A 19,028-nucleotide genomic window follows, 5' to 3' on the forward strand; every position below is an offset into this window, starting at 1 on the left:
AGAACTTTGAAGAGCTCCATGGAACTGCAGAGAAGCTTTAGCCATCTTTGAATGGGTGGCACACCACCTGGATTATCTGTGCTCTGGGGGAAATTGGGCCCTTTAATTAAGGAATAAAATCCCTTATGAGTCTAAGTCCTGTTTTGAGGCCCTGTGTTTGAATAATTTGATAGTTTTGTGCTGGTTTCTGGTAGTTATTGTATTTTTGTCACAAAATATTTTCAGCCTTTGGTGTGAATTGGCAACCTTGCTACAGAGAAATAAAAGACTGGATGGACCCAGTGCCTGAACTTGGGTTGCTCCAGAATATGGGCTTATTTTCTTGATAGAGGATTTTATCCTCTGCTGCCTCTGTCCCAGGAACAAGATAAAGGTTGTGTTAATACCTCTGCATCTCTGTGTGCGTGTTCTTCAAGTGGTAAAGTTGATGAAGGAAAACTATAAAAGAAATTTGTTGGATTGAAGTAACAGTGTCTCATATGGTTAAATTAATTATTTATGGTGAATATTGGGCACATTGGCCTCAAGGGGAAAATGTTGTTTCATGGACGGTGCAAGGCACTACTTGGAATTTTGTAAGTATTTTTAAACTTCTGCATTCTTTGCAGGACTCCCAGGATATGCCCACCAGCCTTTACACAACCAAGTGGTTTTTCCAGTGTTTTCTTGATCGTGTGAGTATGTTTTCCTTTCTGTTGCTGTTTTCAGTTGTGACTTGGGCAGACTGTTTTCACAGCGTCACCTGGTTCTGTCATTGCAGACTCCCTTTACATTAAGCCTCAGGATATGGGATATCTACATACTTGAAGGAGAGCGGATTCTCACTGCTATGTCTTACACAATTCTGAAACTACACAGAAGTAAGAAACCTCTCAAACATTTGAAGCCTAAACAGAGATTCAGCAAGTTTTGTTCTCATTTGTGTAGTTTGACCTTTATGTGTGAAAATCTCAAGTTTCCGATTTGCCCTATGCTGCTTCTGCCAGGTCTGTGCACAAAAAGTTAAAAGCTTTTGCTTTATTTATGGCTGTGTGTGTGGTGGGCTGACCTTGGCTGCATCCAGGTGCCCACCAAGCTGCTACACTTCCCAGCAGGACTGGGGGAAGGAGAAATAAGGGCTGCTGTGGGGAAAATGAACTCCCTCTCAGCCAGGCCCAATACAATGTGATTGTCAAAGCAAAGTATTTATGATAGTAAGAAAGTTATTTAAACATGGACATGAGGTGAGCTGTATTGCTGACTAAACAAGGGGGAATAACGTAGGTCTGTGGTTTGGAAATGGCTTACTAGCCCCTGCAGGATTTAAATTAATTGGAAAAGCACACAAAGAATCCAGAGTGTGCCACTGACTGTTACCAACAAACAACTCAGCAATGAGCAATCACAAGTCTCTCTCCTTATGCCGTTGTTTATCCAAGAATGTAATTAAAATCCAGACTTTCTGTAGTCTGCCTGTGTGACCTTCTCTTTCATCTCTTGCCTTTATGTGAAGTAAAATTTGAGATTTTCAATAGAAGAATTGTCTAAAGCACCTGTGCTTGGTTCCCTAAAGTGATGTAGCATCTTAAGTTCCAAAGGATTGGAAAAACTTTTGAGGATGCATTTTAGGTTTGAATAAATTTGAACATTTCTCAGGGTGATACCTTTTAGCTCAAGTTCAAGATACTTTTACTGTGGGACTTTGGCTTTCTGAGTGAAGTCATGTAACTCTGTAAATTCAGAGTCTGCATGGAGCTGCAGAATTCACGTCGTAGTTTCCTTGCACATTTATTCCTCTTGAACTTGGTGATGCTCCCTCACTGTCTCACTGGGGTGTGCTCACTAGTTTGTTCATAAACTGCCTTGAAAAATGGAAAAGGTTCCTTTTTTCATTATTGCACTTAAGAAAGCTAAACATTTTGAGGCAAATAATTAGGCTTAGCATTTTGGTTTCTCTTCTTTCCTTGCAAATAAACATCTACTTGAATTTTTGTTTTATTCCATGATCAAACACCTCGAATAGCTCAGGGCAACAGAGAGGAGACGAGAGGGCTGGCAGAGAAAGTGGCAGAAGACAGATTCTGATTTGTTTTCCAGTTTCTTGTCTACCCTTAAAAACATTGATGGTATAGCTATCCAGTCAAAGTGTCACTGTGGAATACATGCCAAGGGCATTTTTATTACGGTGCAAAACCATCTTTTTTTATGGTTTCTGTATAGAAATTGTACATTCTGAAACTTTTGATGACATGCAAATGATTAAAGAAGCTACATAGGTATGCAGTTACAGCCTTGCAAACCACATGGCCTTACTGCTGTGTAAAAAGGGAAAGAAAAATAACCTGATAACTGTAAAATGACTTTCAAAATATGACCTGAATTTTCAGAGAGCCTGAAGCAATGGTTCTGAAGTGTGAACTGCCATCATCATTTCATTGGGAGTTAATTCAGTTGTGAATGAGGATACTGTAAATAGCGACTTTTAAAATGTTTTACTGCCTTTCAGAGCTCCTGATTAAGAGAGATGATGTGTGTTGTACAGATCTACAGAGTAAGCTGAGGATGCAGGGCTGAAAAATAAAGACCTGAAGCTGTTGGACATGAGAAAGCTGTTGTGAAGATGCCCCTGTTTGGAAAACACTGTCCTAAGTAGAGAATGACACATAGAAAGCATTTCCATAGTGATCTGCAAGTGAATTTTGGATGCATTTTACAGATTTCTGGTGTAGAAATCAGTTATCTGCATAATTAACCAGTATTTTTCATTCTACTTTGAAAACAAAAGCACCTAATGACGGAAATACGTTTTCCAGTGTTCATGATCAAGATATCTTAATGTATAATATAATATTTTCTCCTTATATAGAGCATCTGATGAAATTACAAATGGAAGAGCTTGTAAAATTTCTGCAGGAGACTTTAGCCAAGGATTTCTTCTATGAAGATGACTTTGTAATAGAGCAGCTCCAAAATTCTGTAGCGGAATTGAAACGAGCAAAGCTGGATTTACCAGCAGCAGGTAAGAAACTTGAACATATGCACACTTAGATATTTGGAGCTATTTACACATTGTTCATTTTTAAAGTGTTAAGTAATGCTGTTGAAAATAATGCAAATGTTTCTCTCTTCATCACTGCATAGATTTTGTTTTTTTTTTTACCCAGAAATACTTCACAGTTTAAAATCAACACTTTTCCTTTCATGAATTTGTTCTTTTTTGGTATTTTGTTTTAAGCTAATGGCAAAGCACTTTGAAACATCCTGTGTTCTGATAATTTTATTAACTTAAATTTATAAAACCTTTCAGGTAGAAGTTCAAATATCAGGGTTTGAAATTTTTTGAAGCAACAGCATTGTCTGGGAATCCAGACTGTTTCGTAGCTTGATTAGATGTGGAACAAACTACAGGTCAAATAGTTTCTTCTGTTAGTCAAATCCAGATTTTTAATTGTGTGCAGGTGATAGACCTGCTGGGTGTTTAATGGAATCATTTTCTTTTTTTCTTCTCCATCTTTGTGGGTTTGGTTGCAGAGCAGAGATGGTTGTTTTGTTGCATTGCTTATGAAATGTGTAGAATCTTCGTCCTCTATTAAGATTCTATTCTTTTTTTCTATCCCCACCTCCACAATGTTTAATTAGAATTTTTCTTGTGATTACTCAATGCTTCTTTTTTATTCTTTAATTGTAGAATAGTATCTGAGAGATGTATATTTAAAAAAAATTACAAGCCTTGCAGAATTTACCTTAAAGTAGCTTTAAATAAAGTTGCTGTGGTTTGCTTTCAGAAGTTAAGAAGTGTCAGAATAAAGGTTGCCTGTGTAGCATTGTTGTGATAATTTGTTCTTTCGTTAATGAACTTAATTTTTCTATTTCTGTAGACATTATTTATTGCATTCAGTATTGGGCTGTGTCAACTGCCCACCACAAATAAATACCTGTTTCATCTGGTTCTTCAGCAGATCTGTTCCTATGGAGTGCAAACTCTTTCTGTTTTTCATCATCTTGGCTTCTTGTCAGCTTCCTGTTTCTCCCTATTCCCGTGTTTTGCCCTCTTTCTGAATTTCTGTACAATCTCTCCAGCTGACTTTCTTCCACCCACAATAGGCTGAAGTCCAGTTCCTTCCCCTTTGTAATCGTAGCCTTCCCATCCCGCCTTCTTTCCATCCTTTTTCCACAAGCTTCAGTCTTGAGAAATGTTGTGCTGCTGAAGTTGTTCTTTCCATCACTGCTCTTCAGCCATGAGCTTTATCAGACACCTTGTCACAGCTGGTGCTCGGCCAAGGTGAACAACTTCATCCTTTGGCATCAGTTGCACTCCATCCCAGAATCATAGGATATCCTGAGATGGAAGGAATCCTTAAGGATCATTGAAGTCCAGTGGTTATATTTGAACAGTGAGGGGCTTATTCCAACAACTTCAGTAGTTTGTAGATGTGTAGATTTTTCATGGATGTGGTAAAGTTAAATTTCATCAGTGAAAAGTTCCTAGTTTCCAAACTGTGGTAGCTGAAGAATTGGGTAAGATTTTTATGGTGCTGTATCTTCCAGCCTAGAAAATCATATCCATGCAAGTCACGTTGAGAGTTTCTGCGGAAAATACAGAATCTACTGGAAATTTGCTTGGTGCAGAAGGCAGAAAGTCTGTTCCTAACTTATTTATGTTTTAAGGCTTTTGTTTTTGTGGAATATAAAATGCCTTCAAGTGAAATTTTGTTTGAGAATACTCTGGATTTTCACAGAAAGTTCGAGGAGGCTTCAGGTGACGTGAGAGCCACCACCCACCTTGGAACAGAAAGTGTGAGACTCAAGGAGTCTGCTTGTGGGTACCAACAGCAAAGGACAGTGACTGTATCTTCTTGCCAAGGCAGTTTAGCCATGAAATGCAAGTTGTTTGGTTTCATGCTGGGTACACTTCAGTGTGACTTCTGATATGACAAGCTGACAGGATGCTAATTGTTTCGAGCCATATTGGTTCTTTATTTTGGGTAGCTAAAGCAACAGCAGTAACAAAATGTATTGTGTTAGTTGGTTTTTTTTCCCATTCTACATGAATGTGGGAGGTTTAACTTTGAAACAGGAAAAGCAAAGCCAAAGTGAATTATATTTTGGTGCTGGATGAGAAATTGAGCTTTTTTCCTTCTTAATTTCAAAGTAACCTGGGAAAGCCTCTGTGTGGTATGTTTTTGTGAGGGGTAGAAGGGAACATTCCTTAACCTTTTACAGAATAAAAATAAAGTGCCTTCATCCTAATCCTTGGGAATCTGGCTGATTTGTCTGCTGTTATCTGTACTTGGGTGAGGCTGCCTCGTTTGTTCTTCATATGAATTTTACGAGCCTTTGGTTTTATTTTTAAAAATTTTTTCTCTCTTAATTTTGGTTTTATTAATCACTGTCTTCAACTAATATTTTTTTTACAGGTTCTGAACAATTTCTAGACGTTCAGCTTTGCTCATATGTTCTGGCAGGACACCAGGTGTCCACCAAAACTGCTCTGTCACTGCTGTCCTCAGCTGGGCAGGGGAGAGAAAATACAAGGAAAGGCTTCTGGACTGAGATAAGGGCAGGGAGAGAACACTCAGCAGTTCCCATCATGGGCAGAAGAGACTTGACTTGGGAAAACTAATTGAATTTATTACTAATCAAGTCAGAGTATGATAGTGAGAAACAGAACCAAATCTTAAAAAAAACTTTTCCCCCACCCCTCCCTTTTTCCAGGGTTCAACTTCACTCCCATTTTTTTCTATCTCCTCCCCTCCAGCAGTGCAGGTGGACAGGGAATGTGGGTTGTGGTCAGTTCATCACATGTTGTTTCTGCTGCTTCTTTCTCCACAAGGTGAGGACTCCTCACACTCTTCCTTTTCTCAAGCATGGGGTGCCTCCCACAGGCTGCAGTTGTCCATGAACTGCTCCAGCGTGGGTGCTTCCCAAGGGCTGCACTTCCTCACTAACTACTCCACTGTGTGTCCCTCCCACGGGGTGCAGTTTTTCAGGACCAGGCTGCTCCAGTGTGGATCCCCTATGAGGTCACGACTCCTGCCACCAAACCTGCTCCAGCATGGGTTCCTCTCTCCATGGGTCCCCAGGTCCTGCCAGGAGCCTGCTCCAGTGCAGACTTCCCATGGGGTTACAGCTTCCTTTGGGCATCCCCCTGCTCTGGTGTGGGGCCCTCCAGGCCTCAGGTGCTGCAGGTGAATCTCTGCTGTGGCACGTGGAGCACCTGCCCCTCCTCGACTGACCTCAGTGTCTGCAGGGCTGTTTCTCTCACGTGTTCTCACTCCTTTCTCCAGCTGCATTTGCTCTTGAGCAGGTTTTATTTTTCTCCCCTTCTTAACTCAGTTATCCCAGAAGTGCTACCACCATCCCTGTTGTGCTCAGTCTTGGCCAGTCCTGGATCCAGTTGGCATTGGCTTTGTTGGACATGGGGGAAGCTTCTCCAGCTCCTCACAGGAACCACCCCTGTAGCCTCCCCTGCTACCAAAGCTTTGCCACACAAACCCAATACAGATGTCTGTGTGACTCTACTGTCTTTACTACCTTGACTCTTACTATTTTTCTTGTAATTCCATCTAAAACATATGAAACCATTCTGTGTCATGCAACCACAAAAATACCTGTTTGTTTAAGTATTCGCCGTAGCCTGAGAAAATAGTGTTTATTTTTGTTTTCTCAGCTGAAATCAAAGCACTACTTCCTATCTTGTACTTTTTTTTTTTTTCCCTGAGCAACAATTACACCTTTAAGAACTAAAGTAAAAATGCATGTTAGGAAAAAGAAAAAAATCTCCATCTTACAGTTGCATCAGTATCAGTCATCCAGGAATAGCAGTGAGCTAATTAAGCTCAGTGGAATTTTCCATCTGGCATCCTTTGTTAGGCTGTATAGATTTTCCTGCCCTAGTAGGGTAAGCTGCAGTAGGATATTAAAAGAGGTAATAACTTTTGTGTTACTTTAAAGTGGATGTCTGCTTATGTCTGATGTAGCTTTCCCTGGCTTGCTTCCTCCATGGCTTCTCCCAGTGAATTAAGGAGCTCCGTGTTCCCTTCAGAGCACAGAAGGAAGACACTTTCTCACTGTTAAAACCCTTAAAAGGCTCAACCAGAAAACATGGATGTTAAGGGGATCTTGCTAATTTTGTATATCTGTTCTTGCCAATACTGGGACTGTTTTGCAGAAAGCAGACCCTGGATTTTCCCTCCTCTTAGTGGTAATTTCTGTAAGTGCTGGCCAGTGTAGGGTAACCTGTACTTAGCAACTGCAACGTTCAGAGCATGGCATGCAAATCAAGTGCTGTTCCTCAAGGCAGGCATCCCTCTCTTCCAGTGACTCTGTGGAGACAGTGACTGTATGAATAAGAACATTTCTTACTGGGAAGCCAAGTGGTTGTTGAGCCCTAGAGAGGCAGGCTGTGACAGCTAGACAGTAAAAACTGTCCTTTAAGGTATTTCTCCTCTGACATACCCTCAAGCAAATTTAGTAGGAAAGGCATTTGGTATTTTCTGGATTGCCTGGAATGTGGTGCAGGGTGTCCACACCACAGCTGGTTCCTGAACAGCACACTCACCTAACTCTGTATGACTTCACATCTTCTCCAGCTGCCAGATCTGATGTAGGATGGACAATGTCTTCCTTAATTCAAGGATGATGTTTAGAGCATAATGAGAGGAATTTTCTTGGGGTACACCATTGGTTTCCAAAATTTCTTGATGCAGATTCTCTCCATGTCTATTATTTAAAACAGCAGCAAAATTCTTTAAGTGCTCACAAGATAGGGATAAAATTTCCAGCTTTGCTATAACTCATTCCTGTAGAACTACATGAATAATGCAATGCTTAATAAGCAATATTTATATATGAATAGATTTTTATAGTGTCTGACTTTAATAAACAGAAGTGCTTGCCAGTAAAAGTTTCATATTAAAAATACTTTGCTGAAAATAGTTTATTAATATTTTCCTTTATAAACAAGGCAACCAGGCCCACCTTCAAGGCTTGGAGCCTCTCAGGTCTGTTCCTGGGACAGTTTCTCACCTGTGTTTTGATACAAGGTGTCCTGAAAAGGGAGGGCAGAGGGCTCCTGGGTTGGATTTTTTTTTTTAATGACTAAAAGTTTAATAGACCTAACAGCAGGCCCTAAATCAGACATAAAGCTCTTGTGCTTAATTTTAAAACAGTATTGGCAAATGTTAAAATCTGCTGCTGTTGTTGTGATCAATTTAACTACATTGGTGCATGACAACACCAGCTTTAAACTCTAACTCAGTTCTAGTTTTCCCAACCTTTTCTGTATTCAGGGAAAACTAGCAAAATTTGAATCTTGCATTTGCCATACATTTTAAAATGTTTATTTGATATTTATTTTTAAATTTATATTTTATTACATTTATTATCAGTATCTTTTATTCAATATCCATTTCACATATTCATTGGTGACAGTGCAGAAGTGTATACTGCATTAATAGAAATATTAACCATAGTCTATTAAATAATGTCTATTCTCCCCTGTTCACGTGCCTTTTGACAGCCAAAACAATAGAAGTACGTAAGTCAGCTTGACTTTCCTGTTTCTGATGGTGTCTTTCTTTTGGTTGTGTTTTGTTTCAGAGGTATTTTGGATTTTTCACTTGTGCTTGAAGAATACCCAAGTAACTATTTCAGACAGTGCATTTTGTGTTTTAATCAACTAAACTATTTTTTCTGCCTTGTTTCTTGTGTGGTACAACTACTTTACAATATGATGAACTAAAATAATATATGGAATTATACTAATATAATTAGTGTATATCTTCGGCAGTTTTAGACTTTGGATTTCCTTTGTTTAAAAACATTTACTGTTTAAAACTTCCATGATCTTTAAATATATGGCCCAGATAGTTATGTTGGTCCAAATCTGTTAACATTTCCATTGTTCATCTGAATGCAGATGTTTATAAAGTAAGTTTTCCTTGCTGTCAGTACTACAAAAGCGACACAGCAGCAGAAAGGCAAACAGTGTATTTTGTTCTCCCTTCAAGTTGTCCAGCAGGATTTCATTTAGTAACTCCTTTGGCAGTGAAGGCATACAAAGGAGGAGGAGCGAAGGTTGACTTACAGAGAGCACCCTGAGCTTCTAGTGCAGGCACTTAAAATTTCTTTAAAATTCTCTTAGACTTGTAAACCGCAGAAGATGGCATGTCACTGATGGAAAATAAACAAAATTTCAAGATGTCATTTCAAGAGTTGTTTTTATGACCATTACCATCCTTGAAAATTGTGTTAGAACAGTCAAAGTGCATGTATTCTGGTGCTGAAATTAAGGACTAGACTGTTATTCACCGGAGAGAGCACTTAAAGCACTTTACTCCAATTATATGTCTGCTACTCGATGCATGAGGCTGTTAGTGCCTCCTGAAGCAATTATCTGGAAAAGTCTTGCAGTGGAGACCCACTTCCACTGGGTGGCGGCCAAGGCTTGTTTGAGCAGGAGGAAGTCAGGACACAAAGTTTCTTTAATATGACTTGGATGTCTTGTCTTTTGGGGAACAGTCAGACCTGCTCATATTTGCTCTGCTGCTTTTCATGTCAGGGAATATGTTTACCAACAACAAACAGGCACCTGATTCTTCTTGTTTTGCTTAAATTGTCTCCCTCTCCTTCCATTTCTCTCCTTCCTTACCCGTTTTTCACCCTGTATTATTTGTTTGCTTATTTTATGCTATACTGCATAGAAGCCAACTAAAGCACTGCCTTTCTTTTAAAGGAAAAATAGAAAATCCTGTAGTTCCGGTTCTGTAATTTCTGATACAAGCTGATACAATGTTTGTCTTTGGGAAAAGCCGGTAACTAAACTGTCTAGGAACCTGTTCTGTTGAAAGAAGGGAGGAGAGAAGGATGAGAGCTAAAAGATTCCCATCTCACATAAATACTGGCAACTTGGGAAAAATCTGATAGCCCAGATCACTTCAGAGGACAAAGGCACATTCAGTGATTGCAGAGGTCACTGCCAGAACAGTCACAGCTGAACTAAACAGCTTTGCCTTAACTTCTAGTTTTAAAATGCTTATAAACCTTGTATCTAAACATCATGGATTTATAGAAAAGCCCTTGTCCCAAAAATACTTCTTGTAGAATTCAGTAGTTTTTCCCTTTTTCAGTACGACAGGTATGTCCAGAGGTGAATAAACTCAGATTTTGGATCAACAACACAAACAGAATGTCCTTGAAAAGACCCACATAAAATTTTTTCATGCTCAAATCTAAGGAGTTTGAACAGTGAGTTTAGTTGAAGTAGTAAAGATGGTTGAGAGCTGTGTGTGAGGCTTTAGGCAGATTTGGAGTGGAAAATTGGTAGATAAAAGAAATGTGGCTTGAAGGAATTGGTGCTTTTGCATGCTTGTCTGGCGAGCTGTGTTTGTACCTCTTAAGGCAGAGATGTTTGTTGTGACTTAGTTTCTTTTGTTTGCCTTTGCATTGTGTTTTCATTTCTTCAGCTTTTCGCTTTTATTACCTTCTTTCTTTCTTTCTTTCTTGCCAGCATGCAGCATCGTGGGTTTCGTGCTGTTCTTACTGACAGTGGACTGGTTAAAGCACTCCCAAACTCAGTTTGCATGCTACTTGTGCATTTGGGGAATGCCCCATGGCAGTCAGGTGCATGGTGGTAATGTGGTTATCCTCTACCTGGTTAATTTTGTGAACTTTTTTTGAACTTCAGGAGTCTTTATTTGTTTTTTTGAAGTCCTTGGTAGTTTCACTGTGAGTGACAGCTCTGTGCATGTGTGTATGGATATTTATGTATGAGCTGTATATTTCAACTAGAATTAAATATCCATTTTGCATTTTCAAACAGTTTGGTTTTCCTTTAGAAGGTGACTGGTTTGCAGGGTTTCTATTTGCTGCAGCACCATAGGTCCTTACACAGCTCAAGTTGGGTTTATGTGCTTTTTATGGCAGGAGGTGATCAGTGCTCGAGTGCTTTTGTTCCAGAGCAAGGCCTGTGCTTGCTTCCTGAGTTGGTACCTCTGGCAAGGTGGCCTTTCCTAGTTGCACATGCAGATGTGGTGACTAAACAAGGCTGTGTCAGTTGTTTCTGTCCAAGGTCAAGTTAAACCAAGTTTTGTAAAGCCCCGTGGCTAAAATTTAAAGCTGTATTTCTTCTTTTCCCCACTTGTTGTTCCATATTTTTGTTTTTCCTGAAAGCACAAAGCTTTGGCATTACCAGCCTATAAACAGAGTATTGTGCTGTTACAACGCAGAGCTTCTCTTTGGAATGAACTGTTGTCTTGCAACACTCTGCTTCTTACTCAGTACATGAATTAGTGTTGAGTTTTAACAATTTCACAACAAAGAGTTTTAACAATTTCACTTCCCTGATACTCATTTTACAGCTGTAATTCATGTTACCCCACACATTATCTAGACCATGGAGTCCACATATGCCTGGTTGTAGTGTGTTCTTTTACCCTGAAATGAGAAGGAAAAGTGACAGAAAGTAACCTTTAAAGCAGTCGAGGTAGAATCAATAAAAATATCTGCAGTATTCTCACTTGGGTTTATTAGAGCTTAATGGTAATTAAGAAACCTTAAGTGTGTGAAATTAAAAACCAGAAACTGACACAAACCCCACCTTTATTGTGCAACCAAGTATATTTAAAGGATCTCCTATTGCTCTGTAGGCATTTCTTAGAGTAAAAGCTGGAAGAAAGGAAATCAGTTCGTGCTTTTAACATCTCTGGCCAAATGAAGGAAGCATTGCAGCTGCTAGAGGAACTGGTCTTCAGGGTTTTTTGTATGTATAACTAGAATATTTTAACTTCAAGCATAGAAGAAAATAAACAATTTTTCTAAAACATTTCTTGCATGCAGGAACAGAAATTAAAGAATTAGGGGATGTTGAGGAGCCATTTTCTTATAGTATCCTATAACTGCTCCGGGTCCTCCTGGAGGTTATAAATGGATTGGCAGCATATACAAACTAGTTCTATATGATTTAGACGACAAGTTTTTGGTATTTACTTTGTTAATAACAAAGTATTGTATTCAGACTTCATGCTGTTTTAACATTCAAGACTGGTAAGATTGAAAGCACTGTCACATGTAGTGCCAGTATCAGGAATATTTATTATGGGCAAAATTCACTTTTGTTTAGAAGACAAGATCTTCAGCTTTGCCTAACACTGTGTGTGAGGAGGCAGATGGAATTAAATGGTACAAATACCTCTTGCCAAACTGAAGCAAGTTCAGAAAGTGAACTCCTGTTCATAAAGACTAAAGGACAATTCTGGAGAGGCTGTTGCAGCAGTCAGTGTGTTGCAGAGCTGTTAAATCACCCGTTTGCAGCATCCATGCAGCTCGTTCCTCTGTCCTCTCCTCTGTTCCTCCACTGGTGTGCAAGGCTGCAAAGCCATGCTCCGGATTTTAACCTGGTTTGGGAATAGTAGGGCCCTTCATTGGTAGAGACCAAACGTGAGACTTTGCCATTCCGAGAGCCATTCCTTGGAGCCCAGTGCTGAGGCCCTGCCCTGCCGTGTGTCCTGCTGTGCTGTCTGGGGGGGTGTTCTCCATCCTGGAGTACAGTGTGCCAGGTGTATAACCCTGGGCTTTAACGTGGGGAATCTCCCCTTTGAAGACAAGAAATTGAGGAGAGGGCTTAGCAGGAGGATCTGCTTTTGCCAGGTTGGTTGCAAGGTGGACAGTGAGTACCTGGGGTGTGAGAGGTTTGTGTATCTACATCATTGTATGATCATGATTGAGAGGAGGATAACTGGGGGAAAACTGGAGTGGAGGGGTTTTCTACAGAAAGCCTGGGTATGCTGTGTGTGTTATATGTAAACTGAGGTTTCTGAAGTTATTTCTGAAGCAAAGGGTAGGTTCCCATATGACCTTTGGCCTCTTATGAAGAAAAATCAAGAAAAGGCTGGTTTAATTGTTTGGCCAAACCAGCCTGTTTCTGTTAAGTGCTTTTATGTAGTTATCTTGTCGTGACACACAGCACCATTGTGTTCTTCCCTGCTGTCCTCCTGCTATGTCCTGGCTGGCACAAACTCTTGAGTTTTCATTTAGTTTATATAGCAACTGCTCCGTGGTGGTAGTTTGTTACACTGTTCCAATAAATAATACCGACCTTGGCTGCTGGCTTTCCTCTGTGTGTCTGTATCATGAACCAGTCATCAAAGACTGAACTGGGGCTCGTGCCTGTGTAAATGAACATCACTCACTTGTAACCACAACACTGGAGTCAGGGAGAGAGACATTGTATGTCTTAACTCCTTTGAACCCATATAGACAAAGAATTTTAATTACAAATAGCTAGAAGGTGAGGTGCTAACTTTATGATCTTCGATGGAAAAAGATTCTACAGTTCTTGTCATAGGAAGAAGGAGGGATCAAACAAGATTATTTTACCAACAACCATTTTGCATAATTTATTTTGTGTAACATTAGAGCAAGGGTAGCCATTTCTTTTTTTTCTCTTTACAACAGAGCTTCTGCTTAATAAACAGTTACACAGTGAGTAGGATTTGTTTGGTTATGCTGACTTGAAAAGTTTTGTGGGTTTTTTTTTAAATGCTGAAGATCAAATGAATTAAATCTAGATTAATACATTTAATGAGAAGTGTGTGACCTTTTCTGCTTATAATGGGAAAGTAATGGATTGCACAGTTAAATAAGTTATATGCAAGTGGATATGATAAAAGACTTTGGCTGAGATTATGAAGGGTGGTGGCTGCTAAGGAGAAGGATTGCAGTGGAAAATTTGATGTGAATTTTTCTATGAGCCATGAAACATTTCTTTATTCTTTCTGTAGTGTCAGTTTGGGTTGTTTTGGGTCCCCACATAACTAATGTTTACCACTGGCTATTGCAATGTGTTGAGCTCCAGTCTGGGGGAACTTTCCCTTAATGTCTGTGTTCTGTAAGTGATGTCCTTGTGTTTGGCAAAACTTGTCCATGGAATGCTCGACTGAAACCGTGGCATAGCCAGTATTAGTGTCAGCTATTTCAGTTGTTCTATATTGATAAAAAGCTGAACTGAAAAGAAAATTATTCTGTGTAGAGCCTTTTACTGAAGCTTTTTAATACTGAGGATGAAATTTCTAGGCAGGGACTTAAGGGGGGCAAGGTCTTAACTGTGCAGATGTTAATGGGGAGCTCCAACCAAAAACCAAAGTGAGAGAAAGTTTATAGTGTAGCTTGCCATAAGTGAACATTAAAAGATGAAGGAATGGATAATAATAGATGAGAGAGGGATATTGGGAAGGATTTTTAAGGTGGAGAAAAGTAGTTTGCTTAATGTGAGGAGGATTATGTACAGAGTAGGTACTTGTAACCAAAATGTCATCTAGGAAAATCATTTTTTGCAGCAGCAGTGTCTAGGTAGAGCAAAAGCTTGACAAGGTTGTGTCAGGTGTAGGAAGGAAGACTAGAATAACTGGTTGGGATGAGAGCCATAAAAAAATCTCTGTTCGGTGTCAGTGTACAAAAGAACCTTGGAGGTGTTCAGCAGAATGGTGACCCAGAGAGAGACCCTGTTAATTTGTAGTTATTTTTGCTTGCATGACCAACAGATCAAAGACTTTTGCACAAAGATGAATTTATGTTATTCCTGTTCTTTTTTTAGGTAAAGAAGATGAACTTCCAAAGAAGCCATTGGGGCAGATTCCATCAGAACCTCAGCCTTCTGTGCTTAACTCCACTCCAATGCTTAATGGACAGAATAGCACTGGTACACAAGCAGCCAGAAGGACAGAGAGGAGACCATCCATAGAAGAAGAACCAGGAAGTTCATCAAATGACCGAAAAAGAATTAACTCAGTGGAAAAGAAACCTTCCTTAAAACAGCAGAAGATTCAACCAATAGAGACACAAAACAGTTTGCCTAAGAACGAGGTGGATACCAGAAAAAAGCCTCAGCCAGCAGAGCCAGACACCTCGAGTCTGTACAATAATGCAGCTGCTAATCAAAATTCTAATGCTACTTCAAATACAAGAAGGGAATTTGTACCTAAGTGGAATAAACCGTCTGATATCAAAATAATTGAAAAGACAATGCAACTTACTGCAGATGTGAAAGGGAGGCCAGTAAACCATTTGGTTTCGGGCCCATCACCAAGTCCTGGAGAAATGCAGTCTTTGAATGTAAAGCAAAAGATGAGGGTTTTGGATGCTGATGAAGGTAAGCGAGGGTCTAATGCATCTCAGTATGACAATGTTTCAGAAGATGAAACTGAGAATGAGAATGTTGTTGAAGAGATGCTTGAGAGAGCTCTTCCACAGAGCCCTAGGCATGTAGCATATTCCAATAGTCCAAGAAGGCAAATGGAAAAAGTACCGGCTCCGTTAAAAATACCCAATAATTACACCTTCGCTTCACAACCCAGGTCTCCAAAGTATGCATCTCAGTCTGATGGCCCACCTCATGGACTGAATGCAAAACAGCCACTGCCATGTTATAGTAATCCACCTACATACCATGGGAATTCTCCAAAGCATGTTTCCAGTATAGGCAATGCAAGTTCTGTCCCTCTGCATTACCACGGGAGTCGAACCAGCCCCTCTGGGAGGCCATACGGGCCTTTTATGTCAGTAGATTATTCCCCCAATAAACTACCAATGAATTCCTATCCTACCAGTCGACAAAATCCTCTTCCACCAGCCCCTGGTCACGTAGAAGTAGCCCCTGTTGATGCTTATACCAGCAACTCGAGGTCCTCCCCGGGTGTCAGATTCATAATCCCTCCAGCGGATTATGTGCCAGAGGATAGGAAGTGGCCGGATGCTGCCTATGCCTACAGACATGAGCCCTACAGGCAGCCCTGGAGCCAAGACCTTAACAAAGGCCACCTGGATAATTTCCAGAAATACCAGCATTTTCAGCCAACACCTTTTCAAGACCACAGTCTTCCTGCTGTTTCTGTGGATAGCCCGGTAAGATACAGGACTTCACCAACCTTTGAAGAGAACGGCTCAGCGCAGTACCAATATTCCAACCCGCCGGCTCCAGCCCAGCACTATCGGAACAGATCCGATGGATTGTCTGTGCACAAATCTGTGCTGCTCTGAGGAGCTGGCTGTGCTCAGTAAAGTGGCAAGAACCAAACCCAGTTGAATGTCACTGTGTTAGGGGTGGTCCAGCTCAGTTCTTCTCTGAAATGCGGACGGTTCACATGAGCTTAGAAACAACCACACAATTTCAGAGATGTTTCAAACTTTGGCTGAAGGCTGGTGGAGTTCTTGGGCTTGGATGGGAGCTGTTGGAAGTGATCTGATGCACACAGACATAGCAATAAGCTCATACACACCATGTGGTTTATGCTGTCATCGCTCCTTACTTTTAAATAACTTGTGTTACAATCCTGCCTAAAACCAGTAAAACATTACAAGTTTAATTTTGACTGACATTGTTAATGCACTGTACAGATGTGTGTGTGCGTGTGAGAGTGTGCACTTACAATACACAAACTCATATGGAAAAGAGCTAAAGAGTTTAAATGTAAATGCATTTAACTTTGGGCAAAGCTTGTGAAGTACTTTTATTTCATATTAATTTTTCTTTGTAATTTATTTGAGAAGCCATTCATTTTGAATGGGAATTTCTGTCATCTTTATACAACTGCCTCAGCATCCCAGTATCTGTTCTGGGCAGGAGAGATGCTTCGGGATTATTAATTTAATCTTATATGAGAGTTAATTTCCTCTCCTTTGACTACTGTTTGTTATTTTCCTCAGCAGGAAGGAGCAGGCAGGCAAAAGCAGAAAGCCAAAAATGTGTCTCTAATCTGGCTAAGTAATGGTGCTTAAAATTCAGGGCAGTGTTTAGGGGTTTTTTTTTTGGGGCATAGCAAGTGGAGAAGTTTTACCTTCTCACCCAAGTCTACCTTCAGGATGTCGTCCTATATGCAAAATACTGGAGCAGAGTGAGAGTAATGCCTGATGCAGAAATGGTGCTGCACCCTTCCCTTTTTGCCATGCTGTGCTGTCAGACTAAAACTGGTTGCAGGGCCAAATCTCACAAGTGTCAGAGAATGACCAGCTCCTTGACACTCCTGTGAAGCGCACGCAGGAGTCCGAGCTTTGCTCAAGGCTTGATATTCCCAGAGCTGTGTGAGCATGCAGTGTCCCTTCTCTTGAGCTTTGTCGAGTCAGTTCTGTTCTGTTTTGCCCTTTTTTACCCCAAAGAGCCAGCAGGGTTGTGCCTGGTGGAGCATGTGCTGTTGGGCTGCTCACACTGTGCGGTGTTTTACACTAAAATGATCCCGACTGTTGTTAACAGGAACCTTCAACTCCTGGGGACATAAGTAATTTTAACCAGTGTTTGCAGCCTTTTCTACTTCGTGTTTTCCTTGCCTTGACTGTGAATTGGGGGTGATGAGAAGCAGGTGAAGTGGCACATTTGGGATGCTCCTCCTGGGAGCTGCTGGTGCCGTGTAGCAGGTGCTGGATGCACCGACCCCTTCCTGGGAGCTGAGGCACAGGAGGGTCTTGCCAGAAGAGGTCCTTGGAGTGCTGAACAGAGATATTTTTTTCTAATACTGAAGTACTAAACATTGGCATCAACACCAGTTTAGTATGGTTTGGAAGGTTGTCCTGTTGTCTTTTGTTCTGTAAGGTTTGTTTAACTGAAAACATAGAAATGGATTATTTTTTTTTCCTTTAAAAAATGAGCTTTAGTGCCTATTATTGCTGCAGGTTGGCTCGGTAAGTTTTAAGGTACAGAAGTAAAACAATTTTTACGAATGGAAGTAACATTTACTTAGTATGTTTCAAAACATTTTTTTTGTGTGTATATAACGTGTCTGATGTAATTTTTAATAACTGGGCAATTTTATATTTAAAAATTGCAAACTGCAGCGAAGTAACAGTTAGCAAAGCACTACACTGAAACTAAAATAAAATTGTGAAGATAAATATGACTTGGGCTTACTTTAGTTCTGATTGCTTGCAGCAGCTTAGAAATGTATGTATATAATATTGTGGCTAAGTGTAATAATCTCAGTGTTTAATGATGGTTCTGTAATTGATAACAAAGCTGTACAATTCCTTTGTGCAAGCAACGCAAGGCTCCAAAATATGTATCAGCATTAGTAAATACTGTAGATTTTTATATATAAAATATATACACACTATTTTCTTATGTCATCTGCAACAGTTTTATAACTGTGTATCCTATTTTGATGTGACTGTATTTTTAACATGTTAAAATAATAATAATTAAGCTTATGTTGTTTTGTCTTTATTCTTAATTATTTTGTTAGCTCCAGACTCCAAACTTTTGCTCTTCTCAGCACAAATAATTGCTTTTCCTAAATGAATCATGTATAGATATGATGTATGTCCTATTTAATCTGTACGTGTTTATTTTTAGACTAAGCAATACGGATACAATCTATATAGTGCTTTTGCATTATTACACAAGCAGGAAGGTTATTGACTGTAGTTTATTACAGTGCTAAACCTTAACCTGTCATTTGCAAAAGCTGGGACCGTAAACTGTGATCATAATTTTTTGATTTTGTTCTGATAATCTCACCCAATACCAGTTTAAGAGAGGAGAATTATTGGCATGAAGGATTTGCAAAGTCACGTTGATCATAGTGCACAATAACAGCCTGACTGTGGCCGCTGTGTCTCACATGTTTGGAGGATTGGACAGAGTTGGGTATTTTTTAAAACAACAGCCTTGTGTCACCTGTAGTGCCAAATACATTTTTATCTTCATTTAACTGGACAAACCAAACTGAAGGAACAGCCAGATTTGAGTCTGTCATTCGTACCAGAAGCAAAACCCCTCTTGGTGTGGAGTGAAGTGAGACACAGCTGTGCCAGTGCCTTGCTGGTGCAGGGAATCATCTCAGTGTCGTGGATTAGGTGTCCTCGTAAGAGCTTTTCTGTCACTGTTTTCTTTGATCTGCAGACACTGAAGCACTAAGTATCAACATAAAATACTTGAGACCTTTTTTTTTTTTCTTCCTATGATTTCATAATTTTCCAAAATCTGTCTGCTTTGAGCTGTATAAACTGTAGGTTTCTTGTCCAAATTAGTTGTCACTGCTCTCCTTGTGGTTAGTGAGACACAA

At 40.0% G+C, this 19,028-nt stretch overlaps 1 protein-coding gene across 6 annotated transcripts in view; it reads left to right on the forward strand.

The window, feature by feature from the left end:
• USP6NL (USP6 N-terminal like) overlaps positions 1–18,171 on the forward strand; it is a 116,437-nt gene extending 98,266 nt beyond the window's left edge. For all 6 annotated transcript variants that reach the window (XM_039386235.1, XM_039386241.1, XM_039386242.1 and 3 more), the window contains 4 exons: positions 609–674; positions 761–860; positions 2,846–2,998; positions 14,573–18,171. In XM_039386235.1, coding sequence (XP_039242169.1) covers positions 609–674; positions 761–860; positions 2,846–2,998; positions 14,573–16,014 — 1,761 coding nt within the window. In that variant the 3' untranslated portion in view covers positions 16,015–18,171. The remainder of the gene's footprint in view (positions 1–608; positions 675–760; positions 861–2,845; positions 2,999–14,572) is intronic.
• The last annotated feature ends 857 nt before the right edge of the window (positions 18,172–19,028 follow it).

Source organism: Pipra filicauda, unplaced genomic scaffold, assembly GCF_003945595.2.
Source record: "Pipra filicauda isolate LSUMZ 115617 unplaced genomic scaffold, ASM394559v2 scaffold119_size3216105_pilon, whole genome shotgun sequence".
NCBI classification, from domain to species: domain Eukaryota; kingdom Metazoa; phylum Chordata; class Aves; order Passeriformes; family Pipridae; genus Pipra; species Pipra filicauda.